The sequence below is a fragment of the Neodiprion lecontei genome, chromosome 4 (assembly GCF_021901455.1).
Source record: "Neodiprion lecontei isolate iyNeoLeco1 chromosome 4, iyNeoLeco1.1, whole genome shotgun sequence".
Lineage (NCBI taxonomy): Eukaryota > Metazoa > Arthropoda > Insecta > Hymenoptera > Diprionidae > Neodiprion > Neodiprion lecontei.
This window is the reverse complement of record NC_060263.1, coordinates 39,352,157-39,375,527: the sequence shown is the minus strand read 5'-3', so window position 1 is coordinate 39,375,527 and position 23,371 is coordinate 39,352,157. Positions and strand designations below refer to the sequence as shown.

The following is a 23,371-nucleotide window of genomic DNA, read 5'->3' as shown; positions in this document are numbered from 1 at the left end:
GTTAACGATTATTCGCTACCTGCACCCATCCGCACTCTCACTACTCGCCAGTTAATTATCTGGAGATGTTAAACGCCAATTCGGGGCGATCCTCATTCATCCATTCCTCCAATTTAGAGAAAATCACCCCGTCGTGTCCACCGAGGTATAATGTCAACGGCACTGTGTCTTCAAACATCCCGCCTCCCTCACGACCCCCATTTTTCACTTTGAAAAATTTTCACCAGGGAGCGGAGACCAGCGTGCGACAAACATCCGAATATCCGGAACCCCGCATTGCGACCATAAAGTAAGTGTACCAGTTATTGACCCTGTACCAATTATTGATCGTTTTTGGTTGTATCTGTTCGATCCTTAGTTCCAAGATTACCAAAAAATTAATTGTTATCCTCTAACTATCTAACAATTAGTTTTAAAGATCGACAAATTCACGATTTTTACCGTTGATTTACAATTTTGGAAAATAACAGGATCGATAATTGGATCTATCGTGTCAATAACCGGTACATTTACCTTGCTTCAATTTTTACGCTTCGAAAGTTATGACCAACACCAAAGACAATGGAACCTCATCCCACTGTGCTCCGCCAAGTTTGACGCTCTTACTAACGAGTCATGCGGTAAGAGTGGGTTTAATTATTGCCAGTGAATTGTAATCGGTTGGTTTGATGGCCGCCTTTCGAATGGACAAGTCGATTGATTCGCAGGAACAGCAACAGACGGTTACATTCAGCTCCGAGTGGCCGAAGTGACGTATCCGTTTCCCGATTGAACTTCCTCTGGTATTTTTCCTTATCTCTTTGGAGGATCGACCCAATTTCCGGAGGAGGTGATTGATCGCGGTTACGCATCACTCTGTAACCTGCACCGCGTTGGTGATCCTGTCTCGTCCTTGCTCCTCGTGGTTCCGGCGATATAACGCGGCCACCAGCAGATCCTGTCGATGAAGGATATCCGGCTAAAAATCCCACTCCCATAATACGTGCTCCCGGTTTACTTGCAGGTACCTAGCTTCACGTATCTTGTATGTATGTGAAACTCCGTTACGTGATAAGACTTCGGAGTTAACCACATCAGGGTAGATAAATGACCCGGACGCTGAATAGCGACGAAAGAACACCATCGCTTCTCATACTACCGACCTGCTCAGATTTTCTTTCATATTCTGACAGTGCTGCCGAGATTTTTCCTCATTTTTTCCAACTCCTTAATGGAAATATTATTCCCTTCAAATTTCAAGTCGTTCTCAAGAAATCACAGGGCTCGTTCATATTCATGATTTTCTAGTTTTATTCATTCATTTCTCTTCCTTGAACGGAAATTATAACTTCGACTTCCCTGAACCACGTCGCAGGAAATGATAAAGATTTGCTGATAACTTCGTCGAGCCTGCGGAAAGTAATTACGTTAATTAAAGCCGTTCTGCAAAGGTCCGTGACACTCGGTGATACGCCATTCGGTTATCAAAGCTTCATTCGTCACTATAAGATTCTCCTATAACCAACAATCGTATTTGGTGTAATTAATCAAACGTATACGAAAAACTCTTCTCCTAACCCTTGTGAAACGATCGCCAATTCTGGTTCGATAATTTCGAAGCTTCCCGACGTGAATACCAAACGGTCACGATCGTATTAGCCAATTCTTGAAGAAATTCTCACAGCTGTACGGATTCTTCGCAGCTGCCTGTTTCGAAGTAAAAGGATCCCCCGTACTTGCAACATATCGAACAATCAGGCTCATACCATATCCTTATATAATTCCGTATAAATCGCCCGGTCTAATTAGCGAGCGGCGTTAACGAGGTCCTTGGAGGGTGTCGATCCCTGCCATTAGGCCAAAGATTTATCTCCCCATTGATACAAACGGCGGCGAAGCCGCTAACGGCTTGCATAAAATAGGAAAACGAAGATAGCGTAACTCAACTCGTATGCGCCTATCTCGGTATATCCTCGACTATTCTCTCGGCGGTAACAAATTTCAAAGGCGCCGCACAGCCGCCAGATATGAGACTCGAGCCACCTAAATGAGAATTTCCACGCAGCAATGCCTTCGACTGATCGCCAAAGGTCTACAAGTCTCTTCGGCATTCGAAATATTATGAAAAATTACCACCGTTTGTGAAATTCCACCAAAGCGAAAGAAGAAATAAATGTAGCGAATTTATACCGTCACACGGTATGCCAAATCGAAAGAACAATAATAATGAATGAGCGACATTTCGTCAGCTTTCATTGTCTCGATCCAACTGTTTCTTCAACCGAAGACCCGACGAGGCACAAGGTGGACAATAAATATCACGTCAGCGGTTCATGATTTATGAGACGGTGTGAGAAGGGTGTAATTATAATTGACCGAGGGTGATTCCTTACGGCTACGTCACGTCGGAATACCTCTGTCTACATGTGTGCAAATTTATCGTCCTGTACGAGACGGGGCAAGTTTATCCGAGGCGTATGTTAGCACACCGAGCAATTACTACCCGTCAATTATCCCCCTTTCTGTTGGCTCTAAGTCGCACGGACGTTGCTAATTTTACTGAACTGCATTTACAGATCAGGTTTAAAATGTAGGGTATGTGTGCAAGTGTGTAATAACGCGCGTACCTCAGGGGCCAGGCATTATTTCATTTCCTCCCAAGTTCTTTTTTTTTCTTTAAGCTGGGTCGCTTGATTTCTTCATTTTCTTAAAGACACCCTCTAGCAATATCGCGACATCTGCAAATGGAAGATCGCTGCAACCCCGCGAGCGTTTACACTTTCACAGATGATTGCTTGAGTAGGATGTGTGTCAGAGGTACAGTTCAGCAAAAACAACGTCAAAGCTCAAGGATTGCAAAACGACGACCAAACAAGTGAAAAACTGAGTTTCATCAAGTTCATCTAAGACGAAACAATGTCCCCTCAATATAGAGCAACGAAAAAAGTACTAGTTTGCATGGAAGGGTTTCCGATACCGACGACTTTTGGAGAGATTAGGAAACGTTTATAAACTACGTGGTTCTATTTGCATTAAATAAATTTCCCTTACGAAAGGTCAAGTTTCGACTAGATCTCTTCACGCTTCAAAGTCTAGAGAATTATAAATAAGTCTAGGCGAGTAGTTTGTTTCTTAATTTTTTAGTCTTCAGACCTTATTGACTGATCTGTACACCTGATAACTTTTTAAGAGCGATAGCTTTAGCTGTAGCCTGGCGACCGATGACATTATAGGATAAGCTTTGAGGTTGCCGATTACACGAAGATAAGTGCGTTGCAATCAACCGCTTGGTTCTTGCAAGAAGAAGATGGAAAAAGGTTCAGCATGATATTGGTACCTGCTTACAAGTTCGAAATTCTTGGGCTTCCGCTGAAATTCAATTAACCATTTTTACAGACTTACGTAATTAAATATCGAGGATTTTGTTTTTCAGAAGGAGCAGTTCACCGTTCTTTGGCTTCTCTTTACCGTCATAGTTGCCGGGAATCTTGGAGTTCTGGGTTGGCTTCTACGGGGAAAAAGGCGAAAGTCAAAGATGGACTTCTTCATCAAACAGCTCGCTTTTGCAGGTGCGTATCCGTTGTGAAACTCACGGCGAAATATGATGGACAAAGGTATCGTTCCTTCAATTACACCGGTCAACAAAAATTCACTTTTGGTGTGTAACGTGAAAACTTCTAACTGACTATGTGAAGGACAAGGTTTAATGCAATAGAATTGGTATGAGAATGTCTTAAATGCGAACAGTTTTATTGTAATATGGTTTTTTTATACCTTTCTTGGTACAAAAAATTATTGACCAGTGTTATCCGTGACACCAAGCCGCTGAAACGAACGACAGTGAACCGACAACTGAACCCAAGATAAAGTTACCGACACGAGCATTAATTTGAGAAACGCCCTAAATCGCGATCAGTCATTCAATTTCGCAAACAAATTTTGGTCTTGGAAGTTGGCAGTCTGTTTCAGTGACGTCTTGACGGCTGAGTGAATTGGCGGCTGCAGGTGTTTCTGTAAACTTTCCTAATTATCCATCCATCTCTAGAAACTCGAAACGTACTTCGAACAAATCGCTATTCGAGCCCCAAGGCTTTGCCTTGCGCGCGAGATGCGATAATCGCAAATATATTGCCCCAAGAACTTTGCATCGGTTTGACTTGTCAGTCGAGTCGTGGAAATTTCATACCCCTCGCGAAGTGGAGCATCAACCCGTCTTGAAACCAGACGAATAGATGTACACTTTGTTGTTCAAGTGGCTGATATTCGATGCTGCAAATTTCAGATCAAATTTTTTTGCCACCCCGCATGATCCCTTTGTCACGTGAAAGGAACGATAGAAAATTTCCTTTTTGCCAATCTGAAGCCCATGCCGTGAAACGCGATCGTTTCAAATTGCCTTCACCGTCTGAAATAATCCACACCCTCGGCTTTCTACCCCATCATTTTCTCGAAGATTTTTCTTTTTCTCACCGATTTTCCGATTATTTCTGAATGGTAAAACTCTGCTGAAGCTGAAAATTAACGGTCTCAGCGACGCCAACCGAACCGTGAATTCCATATATCCGAGCTTTGGCTTTTACCCTGTCCTCTTAGGAGGTAAAATACACGTTGCTAGAACTTCCGTGTGGTCTGAAAAAGTCTCGGGCCCCGTGAACAGCCCCGTAATAATACACTTATACCGACACCATACGTGGAATCAAAGTCGCACATAGTCCCGGTCGTAAGTTGGACTTAACTTGGCTCGGCCTTACGTCGAGGACGATAAGCGGAGCTTGCGATTGCCGGCATTGTGCTGGTGGTCCAGTCGTCGTAGGGCGGAATTGATGGGGATCAAAGTACTGCACAGCCGCATAACGAATTAGGGGTCGTAATTTGGACTCCGTTGCTTAGCTCCATTCGGAGTTGACATTTTAGATTCGCCTAATCCAGCCCGGTGCCGGCCGAAATTAGCCTCGCCAGCTGAACAATTAAAAGTTTTCAGTCTCTCAAGTTACCCGCTTCTTCTTCTCGTCCTTTCGTTTTAATCTTATCACCGGAATATCCCGCGCGTTTCAGTCGTCAACGACCGTTTATCCGCGAAAGATGCTGAGCTTTCGGTTAGCGTTTTGACTTTTTCAATGATGCAGTCCGTCCGAAATGACTAAGCAAAAAAGACTTCCTACCAAAGTCCGAAGGGTCCGATGTACGTATCTGTTCGACGCGATTTTTTAAACGGAAATAACATCGGGCGGAGCTTCTCTCGCGTAATTTCTGAGGTACCGGAGCGAGCCAAAAGCTCTGCGAGGACTGTGACGAGTATTTTGATTTAATACTACCCACGCAAGCCGCGCCCGGTATCCGCGCTTTATGCCCGACCTTTTGACCTCTACTACTTTATGTACGACTTATGCTGCAGCTGCGGAGGAAAGCCTCCGAGCTAAATCCATCTTGAGACCATTTTATCGCTGTTTCTATTGTTTTTGTTTTATTGACCCGTGTCCCGAGCGTTCTTTTCGGAAAAAAAAAATCACCCTCGGCTTCGAATTAGCGAAAGTTCTAGGAGAAGAAAAAAAAACAAAACAAAAAAAAAAAAAACAAAGTGTGCCTTGAACTTCGCGTTTCTCCCCATCTTCGAAACTTCTTATCCAACCGATTAAATTCAACTCACATATCGTTCAATTTCCAGATCTACTGGTCGGTCTGATTTCCGTACTCACGGACATCGTATGGCGAACCACGGTTGCTTGGTACGCCGGAAACGTCGCCTGCAAATTAATCAGATTCATGCAAGCTGTGGTCACCTACAGTTCGACCTACGTTTTGGTCGCCCTTTCGATCGACCGATACGACGCCATTACCCGACCAATGAACTTTTCCGGAAGTTGTGAGTACCTTGAATAAAATAACACGGTATTGTTTTTGCCCCGATCAAGTGAAACGGTGAAACTTTAACGCTCGACGGTGTTTCGTTTTCTTGACTTTTCCCGCGTTGTTGTACAACAGGGGCGGGGGTGGGGAAGGGGAAGGGCAAAAATCGCGCCTAAGATATGTGTCATCCGGAAAAGTCGGCACATAACTGATCCAGGTGGAACGGGGGCAAGTGGCGTGCGAATACGACGGAACGAGGGGCTAACAGGGGTTCTTCCGTTTCCGGATGGACCTTTGGGAGTAACGACGTCTCGGATCGAGTGACCACTCTAGGGTCATGCTGCAGGGTCACTGGATCGAGGAAAGTGGAGGAAAAGGGGTTGGATATATCAACGGGTCGAACACCATGTGGAGTAATATTCGGGGAACGGTGAACTGCGGCGAGTAGCCGGGGCTAATATTAAAGATTTTACTTTCGCGCGTAAAAATGTTTCATGATTTTCTCGCTGACTTTTACGGCGAGTTTTGCGATGGCGACAGAGAATAAGGAAAGCTGGCGGGTGGGGGGGAAACGGAGGGAATGAAAGAAAGAGGAAAGTACGTCAGGAAAGGTGCGGAAAAAAAAAGGGTATATGCGGGCTGGTAAATGGGGATTGCCCTCCCATCCCGGCGAGGGATGAGAACCACAGATTTCTTTTAAATTGTCTACCGCCAAAAGATCCGGACACCGGGAAAATCTGGATGTATACCGTTTCTGTTTCTCTCTCCGATATTCTCCGTTCCCTGTTTTACATATATCGGCAAGCTCGAACAAATCGCCACAATTTTAAAGTTTGGAAAAGAAAAAATGTCTCGGTAGATCCACTAAAATTTTTTTTTTTTTTGGATCGATTTAACAATTTTTTAATGTATTACTAGGTTAAAAAGAAATTAAAAAGTACAAATTGAATGTTGATGTGACAGTTTAAATCTTAAAATTACTATAATTTTTGTCATATTTACAAACATAAAGTAAACCATTATTTTTAGTCAAATTTTTCTTACAGTGCTTTTTGCTCCTCTGACAATTGATGTAGCAGCTCGTCTCTGTCGATATAGAAACAACCTTTTAGTCGTTATTTCTGCTCAATATTCTTGCGAAGAAAGTTCTCAACGTTTTTTTTTTTTTTTCAGCAACGCCCGCTTCGAACTTTAGAAGCTAGATATTAGTTTCTGCCAATTGAAACGAGGAGAGCGACGGAGAATCGTTTGCTCGATCGTGTAATTCGGTCGTATAACTTATCCTGCAGCCGAGTTAAGAAAAGACACACCATCTTGCATACGTAATATCTGAATAAAATAACAATTTTAGAATAGAAGGAGGGGGAGGAGAAAAAATACGACCTCTTATGCTACAGGAGATAAAGTTAACGATGAGTAAATTTGAGCACGGTAGATGTATTCCTTTGTCTTTGACGAAGTCAAGTGAAAAAAAAAAACAAAAAATGAAAAAGTAAAGTTTCTTTCCGCCGTGTTATTGAAGCTGGATCGAAATTCTGTTTCAATGTTGAGTTTCTTATGGTCCGCGAGAAAGTTGGCTCAATATTTGCGCATAATATTACGGCTGGTTAAACTGAAATAACAATTTCTTGTCACTAGATTTGAAAGTTACAGTAGAATGAGAGGTTTAGTAAACTTTTGTTCCACCGCAATATTTCAGCGTTGATACGGTATATCTATAATAGGCAAGTTTCCTCGCGACTCGTCCGTCTGGACTTAAATTTATGGGGAATAATTCAAAATCCCGGCGTGTATGCTTTATTTGCATCTCAGCGATCGGATTATTTACATTTCATACACCGAGTGTATATACGCAGTGCTCACGGGACGGTGAGAGAGACTCGGAAACGATCTTGGGGAATTCCATGTGTCGAAGGAGCCGAAAAGAATATGAGAGAGTTTTATGCCCCCGAGTTTATTTCTCCATTTGTCAAATGAGCCCTCGAATTGATAGCTTCGGGGTAAAATGGTAAACTTGTTACGTGTCGTTTCAGGGAACAGAGCTCGAGCCCTGATCGCCGTCGCTTGGAGCCTCTCGATCTTCTTCAGCATGCCGATAATATTTCTATACGAGAGCAAAACTATACAGGTGAGAATGAATTCCCGCGCAGAGTGGAAAATGATTTTTGACCGAGGGGCCATTCGAGCCCTTGAAAACCAAATGAAGGATGCCGATTCAATGATTGCTACCTTATCATGTGATTTAAATCGATTTCCAATGATTTCTGAGCATTCTATAAAGCGGCCTCCGGTCGGTTCTGGTTTCGACTGACAGTGAAAATAACCTACAACGCTGGGAAATCGTCGGTAATCAATGACAATCACTTGCTAGATTAGAAATCAACGAAGGGACAGGGCAAGATAGACAACGATAGAATGCCAAGGAATTGAAGCTATTCGGAGTTTAGGGGTTATACCTAGTCAGGAGACCGAAAGAAGCGATTATTTAAGGATTTTTCAAGAAGAGGCATTTCAATTTGTTAATATAAAAATTTATGTACATATTGGGGTAACGTTAACTTCATTCTGATATTTTTTATTTGTAAAGACAATCATTTTTAAAACTGCTATAGCCGATCTTCGTCAGCACCTTCAAAAAAAGGCGTCTTGCGGTGAGCAAGATATATTTGGACTGAATCGTCCGAAATGAAAAAACAAAAAAGATTTGGTCAATATAAGGTATTATCTGCTCTTTGATCGAAGGAATAAGCAAAATATTAATTTGGAACAAAACGGCGGGTTCTCAAAAAAAGATTTCGATTTTCTACAAAGATTTTCGCTTTAGTTTGTTTATAAAATGGAAAATATCTATCGGCGAAAAAAAACCTTCGATCAAGGACAGAAAAATATATTCATAAAGCTTGTGTAAAAATTTGAGATTGATCGGTTCAGCCGTTTCCGAGAAATCTCGCTCACCGACTTTGAAAGCATAGTTTTGAGTAAAAGCGCGTTCAAAGTTTCGAAAGCAATTTCAAACGCTCCGGGGCGTCTTTGCAAACGTGCGCGTAACTTGGAGAATATTTGTCGGATCGTCGTGACATTTTCTGTGTATATACTCGAATGTGTTTACGCAACGAAAATGAAATTAAAAAACATCGAACCATCAATCGAAAGACTCGCAATTCATCGTTATCTCGAACAATGTTTCGGTCGTTCGATATCCTTTGGGTTTACAGTGTGAATTTGAAATCGTGAATTTACGACTTCCTCGAATGAATCCGCCCATCGTTATCGACTCTCTGCTGCCCCCTTTCAGAACATCGAGCAGTGCTGGATCGAGCTCTCCTCCCCGACGAAATGGAAGATCTATATGAGCCTGGTCAGTTTTACCTTGTTCATCGCGCCCACGCTGATAATAGGAGGGTGTTACCTGGTCATTGTGGTCACCATATGGTCGCAGGGTGGAGCCCTGAGGCCAGGGCCGGCACGAGATACGAGGAGGGCGTCATCCCGGGGGCTGATACCAAGGGCGAAGATAAAGACCATCAAAATGACGCTGGTCATTGTTTTCGGTAAGTTTGCTTTTCATCTCGGCGGGTTTTTCCAGACGAGCAGCGTTGCAATTTCTGCCTCATATCTTAATTGAATCTTGTTTACAGCCCACCTCGCTCAATAATTTATTCAAATTTCATGATTTTTCTCGGTAATTCCAATACGTGCAGCCGCATAGAACCCCGTGAATTAATCGCTTGACTGCCAGACCTCGAGAGTGTTGGTATCGAAAATTCTTCGCCTCGTACTTATAATGACAGAAGTTGAATGTCGCGAGTAAAACTTATATCCAAGGATGTTTACATCGTCCCAATGTCTTGAGGAGAATCGGCTACAGAACAAGCGTAAAATCATACCGGATCGTAAACAGCCAGTAAACCAAGCGAGTTATTAGATCTCCTTCGTTCGTAAAACCGTATACTATAACATAAAGCGGAAATGTATTTATTGCGATTTTTGTAACCTGCTTTGAAAATTTCTCACTACTCTTATTCTACGAGGCTTGACACAAATCACCTGAATTTTTCTCTTCGTCATCTGAGCGTTATTTGCGAGACGAATTGATTCCCTTTTTTAAAATTCAAAATTTCAGTCACGGGGTTTTTATCGCGTGCAGACAACGAAGGTATTTGAACAGTCTCAGAGACGACGCAGATGTTGGCTCGGTAAATATTCACCGGGGGCTCATTTTCGTTATTTATTGAGCCATCATCCAGTTTTAAACCTGCAACCATTCGGAAGGAGGGTGAATTATTTTCACGGAAGATTGTCGATTGCGTGTAATAATAAACCTGACGGTCAGAGATTGTGAAAAATCGGTAATTAGGTGCGCGCTGTGAGGAATAAAAACACGGCACGTTAAGGCAAGAAACTTGGAAAAAAACTCAATCCTTTTTGGAATTCGGGACGTACGAGAGGGGGAAAAACTGAGCGTCAGCATTCGGTCACAATTCATTTTCGTTTGCACCTGATTCTCTCGTCGGCAGAAAGATTCGGCCGAACTTCCCCGAGGAGTTCTATAACATAAAATAACTTTCAACCAAGAACGCTACCCGCGTGTTATATTTGTGTCTCCCGCGTTGCAAGCTCCAGGGGATTTCTGCCCCTAAGCTGACTAGGCATTCGCCGAATACACGTCTACCTCTCGCACTTCCGCGCGTAAGGAATCCTCTACTCTTGTCTTCTCTCCTCTTCTCTTTTCCCGGTTTCCCAATTCTCCTTTTCTTATTCTTTTCATTTCTATCCCCCTTCCCCATCCCTCAGCAACGCTGGGCGATGCGACGCGACCGCTCGTCTCTCTTCTTTTGCTGAAAACGTTCACTTTTTTGTGGTCCACAGTCTTGATTTCACAACCCGAAAACCCTCGGCGATCGGAACCGCGAGATAAATTGATAAGAAGAAGAAGAAGAAGAAGAAGCAAAAAAGAAATTTCTCGAGGTCATGTGGTACCTAATTCTATGACCGATAAAAAAAATTCTAGGAAATTTTTTTTGCAACCTTTGAACTCTTAAAGCGCTTTACGGGGAAAATTCTTTTATGTTATTTCCTATACTTGAAGGATATAATGTGAAAGTTTTCTTTCTTTCCTTCGATTTTCAGTTTTCGTAATCTGCTGGAGTCCTTACATCATTTTTGATCTTCTGCAAGTCTACGGGCATATCCCTAAGACCCAGACGAACATCGCTGTTGCCACGTTTATCCAGAGCCTTGCGCCCCTCAATTCAGCCGCAAATCCAATTATATATTGTCTCTTCAGCACATCTCTCTGCAAGAGCATACGGTGAGTCAGTTGAAATATTATTTACGACTCTTAATTTTCTGTCGAGTCACACTAATTATATTTTACGCTCACGACGAATCCTGGACAAGGAAAAAAGAATTCTATTCGTCTGTGCCATCAAAATAATTCTTCACTGACCTAAAGATTAGACCTAATCGACTCAATCGTCTAATGGTACAAATACATGTGTGTAAGACATTTAATGGGAAAAATCAAGCGTCGCAATGAAAACAAGATGGCCACCACGGACCCACCTGCGATTTTATTTCGGTCATAATTTCGTTTCCGATACTAATTAACGACTAGACGACATTGCATAAGGAATAAAATGATGGCAAGAATGGTTCTGGTACAATATGACTCTGAGCAAAGACACTTACAGGAACTAAGAATTCAGTATACTAAACTCACTGACGCGTAGTTGTAGGAAATGCCTGTACGAAGTTGGTGGAAATAGTTGACGAGTTGAAATCCTTCAGGGTAAATATTTCAATTCGAAATCGTGTTAGGGACAATAAACTTAGGTACACGAACATGCCGGTATCAAGATAGCGAAGTGTGTGCGAAATTGATGAATTCCTAATAGTGACGGCATGCGCAGCGCACTTGGTGAAGGTTCGTGTTTTTTATAGTCGAATACCCGCGTGATTTGCGACGAAGATTTATCTTCCGGCGTTTCTTGTAGCCCTGCATGCACGCGAACAAAACTCTAAACTTGTAGAATCTCTTGCTGCTTGCCGAGCTCGGCTAGTCTCCTCTCTCTGTCTTCTTCGGCAGTAGCAGCAGCAGCAGCAGCAGCAGCAACATCAGAGAGGACAGCGAACTGTCGTCAGTGAACATAGCGCCGAGACGCGATAAAACAGAACGAGAAACGACGTCCGCCGGGTCTTCCCCCTTCCCGCCCCTTCGCCCTTTCTTCCCGCGGATACCTTCTCTAGACTGACGAGATCCATCGACTTTTATTTCTTCGCATCTCGATCGCATGTCTCCCGAGGAATAGGGATTTTTTCTTCCTTTCCTTATTGCTTTTCTATTTTATTTTTTTTATCTTGTTTCTTATTCTTTTTTCTTGTCATTTTCATTTCCTGCTAACCAGCTCGATTTATTGTTCGAATTACATCTCCTCATGTTCTTGTTTACTATATTCTGATTGTTACGATTCTCCAGGGGGTATGCATTGCGGTCAATATCAAAAGCCATCATCATATCTGACACTTGTTAGCTCTCGAGTCCCTGGACAGTTCACCGGGATTCACTTCGAGGTTTAATGCTTTTTTCATCATTTTTTTCAGGGGTTACACAGGCGAATAAAAATGCGAACCAGACAAATACTAAAGTTATAAACACGAGCTACAGATCATATTAATTATCCATTGCAAATCGTTTTAAAACGGTAAACAATTTAGTATAATCGTTATATTTCACCCAGCGGTTATTTATTTTATTCAGAATACTATTTTCTACAATGCCGCACTGAAACACACTTTTTATCGTTTAAATATTTTAAGATAGATACAGATGCATTGATATTGATCAAGATTGATTAGACAAATATGTAAATACGATAAATTGATATTGATCAACAAAGAACAATATCAAATCAAATCTGAAAAACGAACTGTTCCAGTGAATTTCTAAAGAACATTTACTTCAGCTAAATAAACATCCGTAAAGCAAAATCGATCGATTCAACCGCGATTTGAAATTGAAATTTTACGTTTAAACTCTTGTCAGTAATTTATGTATGATTTTTTCTCGCATTCTCGGGTAAATCATAGTAGCCTATGCATATCCAGATTTAATGTTGTACGTTAGACCGAGTTTTTTTTTTTGTAGAAAAATGTTCTGGAGGGAAAGGGAATATTTTAGTAACGACGACGGTCTCTCAGTAATTTGCAGGCAATATCATGGATCTCTGGATGGTGTCCCGCGAATCCGCATCACTGCTTCGGCTCGGGTTCGAGTCAGAACAGCACCCGTACGACGGTTACCACGTCTTTGACGGCTCATTCGTCGAAGAAGAAACGCGTAATGGTCTCCATCGTGTAATTCTGCAGCTGCATCGGATAAGAGATTGCGCCCGAAATTGACTGCAGTCTCGCGGCATGGGCAAGAGATCCACCAACAGGAAATGCGATAGCAGAAACCCCGGGGCTAGTCATGAAACCGAAAGAACCATCGAGAACCGGAGAGAGAAAATATCTCCTTTCTGCAGCAGTTTCACCCCATCCCCTCGAATTCAGTGTCTTATTACTTATTCCAATGTGCGGTGTATTCGTATAGGCATATACACACCAACTTTCTTTCGTCTCCCTGATGTATTCAGTCGCTTGCTTGCGAATTACACATGTTTCACTGTTCAAAATTTCGAGTTGGTACTTTTCGTGCGTACGCCTTCTCGGGCAAAAACCGCAATTTGACTACTTCAATTCGAGGGATGCGTACGTGCTGGTGAAAAATTTGCATGAAACTCGTGTGAAGTTCACGTAAATTTTCACGAGCTCGTATGGCCTTTAAATTACGTGCTAAAGTTGAAAAAAAATTGTTAACAGCGTATGTGTAATTTCATTTTGTTTCTCTACCATCAGCACAGTATCGAATTATATTAATACATATTTGGCTCGTTCTGCCAAAAAGAACTTCAAGAATCCAGTATTACTTCGTTAATATCGAAATTCTTCATTAACTTGCGTTTAACTCACCAGTCTCACTCTATTTTTCTCTCTGACCCTAAAACAAGGCAATTATGACATTGACCGACCTTACTTACTTTTTATTTCGTCTAAATGTTACACGAACAATTTAGCACGGGATAATAAATTCGCTTGCACTAATCCAATCCCGGTTACATTTGACCGAAATCCGCCTGCATTACGGCAACTGAGAGTACATTTTACCGATCGACATTTGTTTCACGATTGGCCAGAGAGTCAGGATTTATCGAATCGTGAACAACGAGACAAATGTCGATCGGTAAAATGTACCTTAAATTGCATAAACGCAGGCGGATCCGATGTCAAATTGCCCATTTAACATTTTTCCGTAGCGAACCCTCACACCGAATGTAACACAATTAAGTCATCGATCAAATTTCGGCACAGCGTCATAGAATTTTCCTGCTTATTCGGATTATTATGTTATATCTTTAGAAGGTTAATCGCTCATCTAACCCAAATGAAGATTCACGGGAGTTCACATTAGAACAAGTAATGTTTATTAACGAATATTGATTACTCTTACATGTTTTCTAATGCCAGTCGGCGTGGGCCATAGAAAAGTTTGTTCTTTAGATAGGACGTCTCTTTCGTGTCTAACTTGTCCATCGGACCTTGGCCTAATTATTTTTATATTCAAGCTAGAACAATTATACTAATAACAGTAAGAAAAGAAAAGGAGTAACATAAATGTCAATAGGTAAAGGGGAGGAGCAGATAAGTTTCAAGAAATATCTGTGGCTCGAATTTAACACGAGCATCGAGTGATCAGCCGGGTTTCAAGCGGGGACACGTGTCAATCCGACGTGCAGTTTGAGGGTGTCTTTGAGACGAGTCATCCAATCTGACCACCGCTGAGGGAATGGCGGAGTCGTTCCTTTCAGTTCCTTCATTCGAGGTGGGGGGCACCTGAATTTGATTAAAAAAGGGAAGAGGTTTCGGCTCGTGTGTGTAACGCGCGATAGGGTGCGACACGGTTTTAGAGCGGGTGCACAGCGCCTGTGTAACAACCTGAAATCTCGCGAAATCGAGTATCGACCTCGCGTCTTCTGCGATAGTTATACGGGCATTGCTCTGCCCTGCTCGGCTCGGGTCTCGATCGATAAATAAGGCTCAACGTTAACCGATCCCCAAAATCAGCCACCCCCGCTGTGATACGGGACCTTCTATACAGCGATCAGTTAACCCCAACTATGTAATACCTCGCTACCCCGTCTGGCAACCTACAATATTGTACAACTGTTTTCAATTTGTTCCAGTAATAACCTGCAGCCCTTAAGCGTCTCTTTGAGCCATTCTTGTTCTTACCTCGAAATTGTTATCGCGGGTTAATCGTCCGCGAAAAGAGTAGTCGAACAACGTCATACCCATAATTACGATAGCTCTCTAACTACACTTGCCGTATTACTATATCTATTAGGGTAATACGTTTAAAAAATCGTTTTTTTTTTGACGTGCCACTCGAAAAATTTGTGACAAATGCTGAAGAAAATTGTCGTAAAACCTGGTGGGAGTAGGAAAATAGTTAGAAATCGCTACCAATTATTGTAATATTTTGCAGTTATTTTTATGTGTAAACCTTACGGACTTATATACATATTAGTTTTCTTTTCGTATCGTGGTCCAATTAATCGTTGTTCATAAAAATTAGTACTGAAAACGAAATAGGGAGATTAAGGTAATGTGATACTCTTATTTCCGTAACAAAAACTGTTAGTTTACCGTTGATTTATGATCGATTAGTTAGGCCCTCCAGGTTTCACGACAATTTTTTCACAGTATTTGTCACAAATTTTTCGAGTGGTAACTTAAAAAAAAAAGTTTACGAATGAACCACCCTGATACCTATGTACCAGGGATGGCTAACTCGATCAGACCTAAGATCTACCGTTTACTGTCCAGACTCTTTGCGATCGATCTAGCAATCTCAAATATTTACCACAAAATTAAATGAAATATTTTTTTACAGAGTCGCGTAGTTTTCTTTGCCTTGTCGCAATCGACTAGTCTAATAGCCACGATCAACCAGTTGGCTATCCCTGTTATATACCGTGTAAATAAACATCATCCAATCGAGGGAAGAAACTATTCTCATACGATTTTGTACTCTGCAATTTTTTTTCTTCTGTCCGCTTCTAATGAACGGTATAATCAGATCCTGTGAATCAATTAAAAGTTGCAGCTGCGTAGAAACAATTCAGATATGAGCAGAATTGCGACTGTTTCCCGCATAACGAATTCCACGAAATGTCTCGTCCAACCAGAAATATTTAAAGAAAGAAATAAGATCCCGGTATCGTTCTTCGTTAGAATTCGATCTGCAATATCACGCCTATCATAATTAACAGGGTGGATTAGAGGAACCGCACGATGAGGTTTTTGGAACTGAGTTCCCTAGCTTCGAATCAGCGATAAGCGGGCATCTCGTGTCGCATACCAAATTGCGCAAGGGGATTTTCGGATGAAGCTAAACTCTGTATACCTATGTAGGTATGTGCGGGGAGTAATCTAGACAGTAAGCAAGTGAAAGGGGAAAGAGAGAGAGAGAGAGAGAGAGAGAAAGGGAGAGGAGACGAGATGGTGCCTATTTCGGCATCGACCCAAGCAAGCTGAAACATCTTGAAGCACTGAAAAGTGGCACTTGAGAAACCGAGTGCTCTGTGCGGCCTCCTCAAGAGGAGCACCTGTTGGAACACCTTTCGCTTAGATTGCCGCGAATAATACTCGAATTTTACAATTGTCCTGAGCTTTGTCTCCTCTTCTTTTATTTTCCTTTTTTTCTTTCTTCTTTCTTGGAAAATAATCAAGAACACCCGGTTGATCGAATAAGTCATTCCAGAATCCGATCCACGGCACGCTTTACAAATGCTACGCTAATTGTACAGAAGTTGATGAGTTTATAGGTGTAATCATCTGAGTGTGTATGAAACATATTGGATGAAAGGGGACCGATTTTGCGAGTCATATTTGACAAATTGCGATTAAAATATATCCTTGATCTTTGCTTAAAGTCAACTCGTAAATAATTATTATTCCCTTTGATAAGCGATAAGCATACACACAACTATTTATAATTAAATGTCGCATTTCGCACCGTATGACTGACTGTCTGATTCGATAAAATAATAATAGTAATAATAATACAGTAAAACCGCGATTATCCGAACCCTCAGTTATACGAAACATGAGTTGATTTACCCGAACGCTCAATTATCCGAACGTTGGCTCAAAAAATGCATTTCTGGTGCGAAATGCATGTACATTGTTGCTCGTAAAATAATGTGAAGCAGCTGTCCGTCAATTGATAATAGACGACTATATAAACCCAAAGTAATAAAATAAGCGTTCGATGTTTAAAAGAGGTTCAACATGTATTTAGATGTTTAATACAGAATGTTTGTCGATTTAAATCTGTGTTATAGATATTATTATACCTTGCGATAAAAATTTCATTTCAGTTATCCCAACTTTTGACTAGCCGAACTAGGCTCGAGCCCAATTAAATCGGATAATCGAGGTTCTACTGTATAATAATAAATGTCCAATGGAATTATCTATAATGTAATTTTTCTAAATCTGTATACTGTACATATATACCTGAGCGGATAAATTTATAGATGTTTATATGTATAATAATATTAAATATGATCGATAGATATATTTGATTGAATAATAACGATGGTAAATCACTGATTGATAAGATTATATAATGTGCAGGATTATATGATGTTAAGGTAATAGAAGAGTATTCTTAATTAGAATTATACTTATGTAAATCTGGGGGAATTCTTACGCGAAAATCAAATAATCGATAATATGCATATATGTTTTTCATAAGATCTAAGCCTAGGTATTAATCTAATTACATAGGTACACTATACTTATAATACATCAAATTTGCAAGAATCTAGTGCGAGGAAGTTATCGTCACTGCAGATCGACTGACCAAAATTAATTAAATATAGATATTAAGCTGGAATGGACAAAATGAATTTTCTTTTTCTTAATCATTACGATTTAATTTATGCTAAACGAAATCCACGTGACAATTCTTTCCGATGGTTTAACACTTGTAATAGCAAATACCGACAACGGTGTATGTATATCGCATATATTCAATATAAATTTTTTAATACCTGTATGAATATATATGCACATTGATATCAAATTATTCCGGAGAAAAAATACTCGCTTTCTTCGAATGATGTCACGATTATCGATACCGAAGCAAACAAATAAAAAAATTACTTCAGTTTATTTACGCCTAAAGAAACTCGAAGAGGCAACAAATGTCAGATATGAAGTGCAGGTAACATCACGTCAGGCGTATCTACTCGATTCAATGTTCTGTTGTATTCATACACAGTGCACGCCTAAATACATTCGAATCTGAATCGCTGCACACATTATTAATTATGAATGACGTTCACATTTCTTTGCGAAAAATATAGTTATATTTTTTTAATCGTCAATTGTATTGTACGCATTAGTATATTTATAAAGAAATTGAAGGAATAAAATACCAATACATCTAACGCATTGTGTATTACACGTGTAACAATTAGAAGTACAGGCATAAACTATCTATGCGTAAAGTTTTTTCGGATGTAAATAATCGTATAATTACATGTAAGCGTAACTCATTGGCGTAAATAATAATTGTAACATTAACGTGAATGTCAATTTCAGTTATATATATATATATATATATATATACATATACCTATATACATACATACCTTAAACCATCCTTCTTATAACTGATTCTTATCTATAATCACAATTACAGTCTTGACACATCTGTTAGTCCATCAGAATAGTACCACAGAAAGAAAGAAGAAAAAACTTTTAAAAATAAGGGAAAGAATAATTTATTCCGAATCAACAAAAATTTGCTATTTCTCATGTACCGCTGTCACGGAGTTGAATAAAGAAGAAAGTGCGGAAAAGAATAAAGTTTAACGGGAAACGTTACACAACCTCAAGTATAAAAGCATGTTTTTTTTAACCGTTCTAAAAGCTGGTATAATAATAATATACAAACTCCAAGCCAAGAAAAGTGTTATAAAGTTAGAATATGAGGAGTTGTTTCACGACGTTGAAGGAAAACTTTTTCTTTAGCCATCAATGAAAATCCCTGAGACAACCGACGAAACCCTCAAGTCGTTTACATACGCCGTACCTTCTTACGTACCATACCTCAAGAGCGAAAAATAACGAACAAGAGAAAATCTCGTAACCAATATAATCGAAACAAGAGATCCAAGGATACAAAAATAGACGGGGAAACAGTGACAAAATTATACAGAGTATAATAATTATAATTCTTATGATGTGCAAATGATAATATTGCAAAAACGCGTACATTATTTCTAAAGAAAATCAAAAATAAATTCAACGAAAATACCTGTAACCCCCTCAAATTTCAACATCCTCAGATGTCCAGGTACCACGTGATCGACAAGCCAGAGGGCAAAGGTTACGTCGACGTCCAACATCATGCCTCGAGTTATTCCTCTTCGTCGCCCTCTCCAGCTGGAAGCCCCAGGGTGGAGCATTTTTCGACCGGTAAGTATAATTTGAAATAACTTTTTGTTCTCAGCCGTGAAAAAATTTGCTCCATCCCCACACAAAATCCGTTCGGATTGTTCGAATTGAAGAAGACTTGTTCGGAGAAGCAAACCGTCCCAAAGAATTGTAAAAAAGTTCACAAATACAGAGGCGTGTAGAGCTTTTCTTAGGATTTTTTGTTTTCTTGAGACACGTTTCATTTGGAATGAAATCTCGAGTTACTAGTTAAATAATCCGGATAGGTACAGGCGATATTTCCGACCAATTAAATTTCTCACCTCGTTAAAGCTCCGACCAACTCGCGTCGCCTGGATCGTGAAACGGAAAGATTCTGCACAGCAGAGGAGGAACCGATGTGCATTAGGAAGTGGGAAGTTTAACTCGTTTATGTGCACACCGAACCGTGCATACTAAATGTGCAACTACCATTTGATACCACTGCGAATAAACGCGATGATAATAGTGATTAAGTGTTCAACTAGCTCCTCGTTTTGCCAGCAGTGAACTTTGAGCACTGAATTAGGTGCTCCGAGGTGAAAATTGCAACTCGGTTACATCTCTTGCGGGCTTTGAAAGGTGGTGCATTAACGTCGGTACTTTTCGATTTCCTTTTTACCGTTTTCACATTTGCATACGTACCTATATACGTGAATGCTATTATTCAGGTAGAGGAGATCCCTTGTTTCCGGACATAGACATGCAACTGGGTATGATACTTGGAATGAATTCTGGTAACGGGGGCAAAGTGAATTTGGAAAACGGACAGCAACCCGACGAAAGGTTAATGATGCGGTTGAAGTTTTTGGAAGACAGCAACACGGTGATGCAGACGCGGAATCAGAATCTCATTACGGAAAATAACGCGCTCCATAGCCAGTAAGTGAACGGGCTGTTTAGTTTTTCAATTTTTTTTTTTTTTATTTTACCGGACGACATAACGTTCTAAGGTGTTTCTGCGTTCACTTTCAGACTTGAAAAGGTAAGCAAAGATGCGAACGAGCTCAGATCACAAATGCAAAAGACCCTGGAGGAGCTGAAAAAAGAAAGATGCAAAATCAAGGAAAGTGTAAGCCCTCTAATTAAATAGAATTAAATTTCTTCAACGCATTCGAGCCTAGTCGTGTGTAAAATCGCCTCCTTTCCTCTTTGGTATTCTGAAAAAATTATATCAGCTTTACCGATTACACCATGTCATCAGTTTTAAATTTCATTTCGACGATCGATCGATCGCCCAATCCGTCACTCAATGTTTGAAATCCGTCAAAATTTGTATAACACTGCTAATGCATTGCCGAATTTAAGGGGTACATATTTTCCCAATAGCAGAGCAGGCAGACAGAAACTATGGACGAAAATACATCAACGGGCGGTCTTATCTCGACGATCGAAAGGAGCGTTCAATGTTGGGCAGTTTGTCTCGCCTGTCAGCGAAAACTCGAAGGTCTCGAGACCATGGAACCTACGGTCACCATAACGAAGTGAGGTCACCATAACGAAGTTGCAATAAAGCATCAGTGGACTGGTTCTTTTCGTTTATAAAATTTTCGTTTAAATCTTTCTTTTATCGGCCTGTTCAGAACTGAGCTTGAGAGCTTAGAGAGCGACATGCAAGCTCTGAGAGACGCCGTTGTCGCCAGAGAAGAAGCCTGGGACAGAGCCATGGAAAGGGAGCAAAACTACAGGCAGCAATTGGCGCGTTTGTCTGCTGAGAGTGTCACTGCACGTCATCTTTCAGACACTAGACACAGCGAACTTGAAGCAGTTAATGTAGCTCTCGCGGTACTAAAATCCGAACCGCATCATTTTTAAATTTATTTCAATGTCTCTAATTAAGGGCGAGCCGTAAAACGCGATTTTTACGTGAGTCTCACCGCTCAACTCCAGCAAACAGGCAACCAAAGTAACATTTGAGGTCTGTACTACCATTTTTTGAGAGATCTGATTTGGCAGTTTACGCGGACTCCGTCGGTTAGGTAGGGAGATGTTTTTAGAAAGGGCAGTACAGACCTCAAATGTGACTTCGGTTGCCTATCGGCTGGCGCTGAGCGCCGAGATTCGCCTACGAAATGTGGTGGAAACCTCCTTTACTTATGACAGATTATAACAATTACATGGATTCTGTTTCAGGAGAAAGAAGCAGAGTTGAAAGCCACACAAAAAGATCTCCTGAGTCTGCAAAAAATCGTTGTCAAGTTCGAGCGACGTCAGAGGTTTGATAATTGCAGAAAAATAAAACTCACTCTCCCATCCTCTTCTTCTTTACAATTAATCTACAGGAATATATTGAATTGGTCGAACCCCTTGATGATTTATTGCGCAAGTCTGATTAAAAATTGCAATATTTATAACTTTCTTTCTCGCAGCACTCGTCAAGCGAAAGTCTGCAGATTATGCATGAAAGTTGTACGGAGAGTGTAATAATAACAGTCCAAGCAATAAGCAGCTACCAACCGTAAATCGCATTGTCAGCTTGATCCCAGCTTGCAGCACCCTGCATCGATTAATTTTTACATTTAATTAAGACCGGAATGCGAGTTGCGATAATGGCTGGTAACAATTTAACTCGCGTCAATAATTTCGTCTCGATAACAGAATGAAATAATTATTGAAAAAACAAAAGAAAGCTCCGCGCTAACTTCCCAAAAGCTTAAAAGAGCTCGGAATCCGCCGACTAAATTTAATATCGCCATTTGCCAACGTCAGTGGTTAGACTAAATACGCTTGTTACGTCTGGCTGAACGCTGACCGAGCAGTTGCTCTTTGCGCGGTATTACCGGATCAGCATAATACAACGCACATAAATTCCCCAGGGATCTAGAGGACAACTTCGACCTCGGAAACGCGGAAGCGAACGCGAACCCGATGAGCGAGAAGGAGGTGAAAACCATAGAAGAGATTTTGCGACGACAGGCTTCCGTAAAACCCAAATTCCGGTCTCGTACCAGAGGAACTTCATCGATGCCACAAAGTCTTCAAGCCAGCCCGAGATCCGCCCGAACAAGAGATTCGGCAAACGGTGCTGAATCCGGTTTAAAACATTAATCACGTAGTTCGACATTTTCTCTTTTCCGTCAACCTCTTATTGTGGCCGTTCTGTGCAAAATACCGTGTAATTGCTTTCAAATAAATTACCTTTGCCTAAAGTTCGTCGTTTTCGTTTCATAAATGTTTCTAGACAATTTTGATACACAGATATCTCGTCATTCTATTGAATCTTTTTCCATTTTTTTTTTTTTTTTTTCAACCACAGCGGCATTTTCTACGCAGCACCGATCAAACGATCGATTACCTTACGTTCAAATTGCATTCTCATTCTGCACAACGTTTGCCGCATACATAGGTATACCTATAAAATATACCACAAATGGGAATATTAACGGACAATCAATTTCCTGTGGGTAAAAAATTTTAGTAATATATCATTTTTAATGAGCCTTGGGGTAGAAAAAGCTCGGGCGTTCAATGGAGCGAGTTAACTTATGAAACTCTCGCGTTCCTTCAGACCGCTAACTTTTTGCGTACGGTAAATGAATTCCAATCGACAATTACCGCGATTACCAATTTGTTAAAAATCGTGAAAATCGTTGCCTGTCGATTCGCAACCTTGCAGTATCAAAATCATGTTCAAACAGTATATGATTAACATTAATTATTGTAAAATCGTATGAAAAGGATTTCATTCAGAAAATCTAAATTCTATTTGCGATCCGGTTGACGATATATGTTATTTTTGCCGCAGTTCCAGCGCTCGGTAACATGCGATGAAATACAGGCCATGAGCGCACAATTTGATCTATTTATGAAGTCGAAATGGTCGTAAAGACTTGTATAATACATATTTAACATCAGGGAAGATTGCGGTGATCGCGGAATGGTTAACGGGCACGTATAACAGAAAGTCACGTGACAGCTTGAGTCTTCTGCCTCTATTTATTTACGCGAAATGTAC

At 40.7% G+C, this 23,371-nt stretch overlaps 1 protein-coding gene across 1 annotated transcript in view; it reads left to right on the top strand.

Moving 5' to 3' along the window:
• Nucleotides 1-15,295, top strand: part of LOC107221513 (cardioacceleratory peptide receptor) — a 43,512-nt gene extending 28,217 nt beyond the window's left edge. The window contains exons 2-7 of the mRNA XM_046737339.1: nucleotides 3,413-3,548; nucleotides 5,645-5,842; nucleotides 7,860-7,954; nucleotides 9,122-9,377; nucleotides 10,957-11,137; nucleotides 13,027-15,295. Coding sequence (XP_046593295.1) covers nucleotides 3,413-3,548; nucleotides 5,645-5,842; nucleotides 7,860-7,954; nucleotides 9,122-9,377; nucleotides 10,957-11,137; nucleotides 13,027-13,186 — 1,026 coding nt within the window. The 3' untranslated portion in view covers nucleotides 13,187-15,295. The remainder of the gene's footprint in view (nucleotides 1-3,412; nucleotides 3,549-5,644; nucleotides 5,843-7,859; nucleotides 7,955-9,121; nucleotides 9,378-10,956; nucleotides 11,138-13,026) is intronic.
• Nucleotides 15,296-23,371: the final 8,076 nt, after the last annotated feature.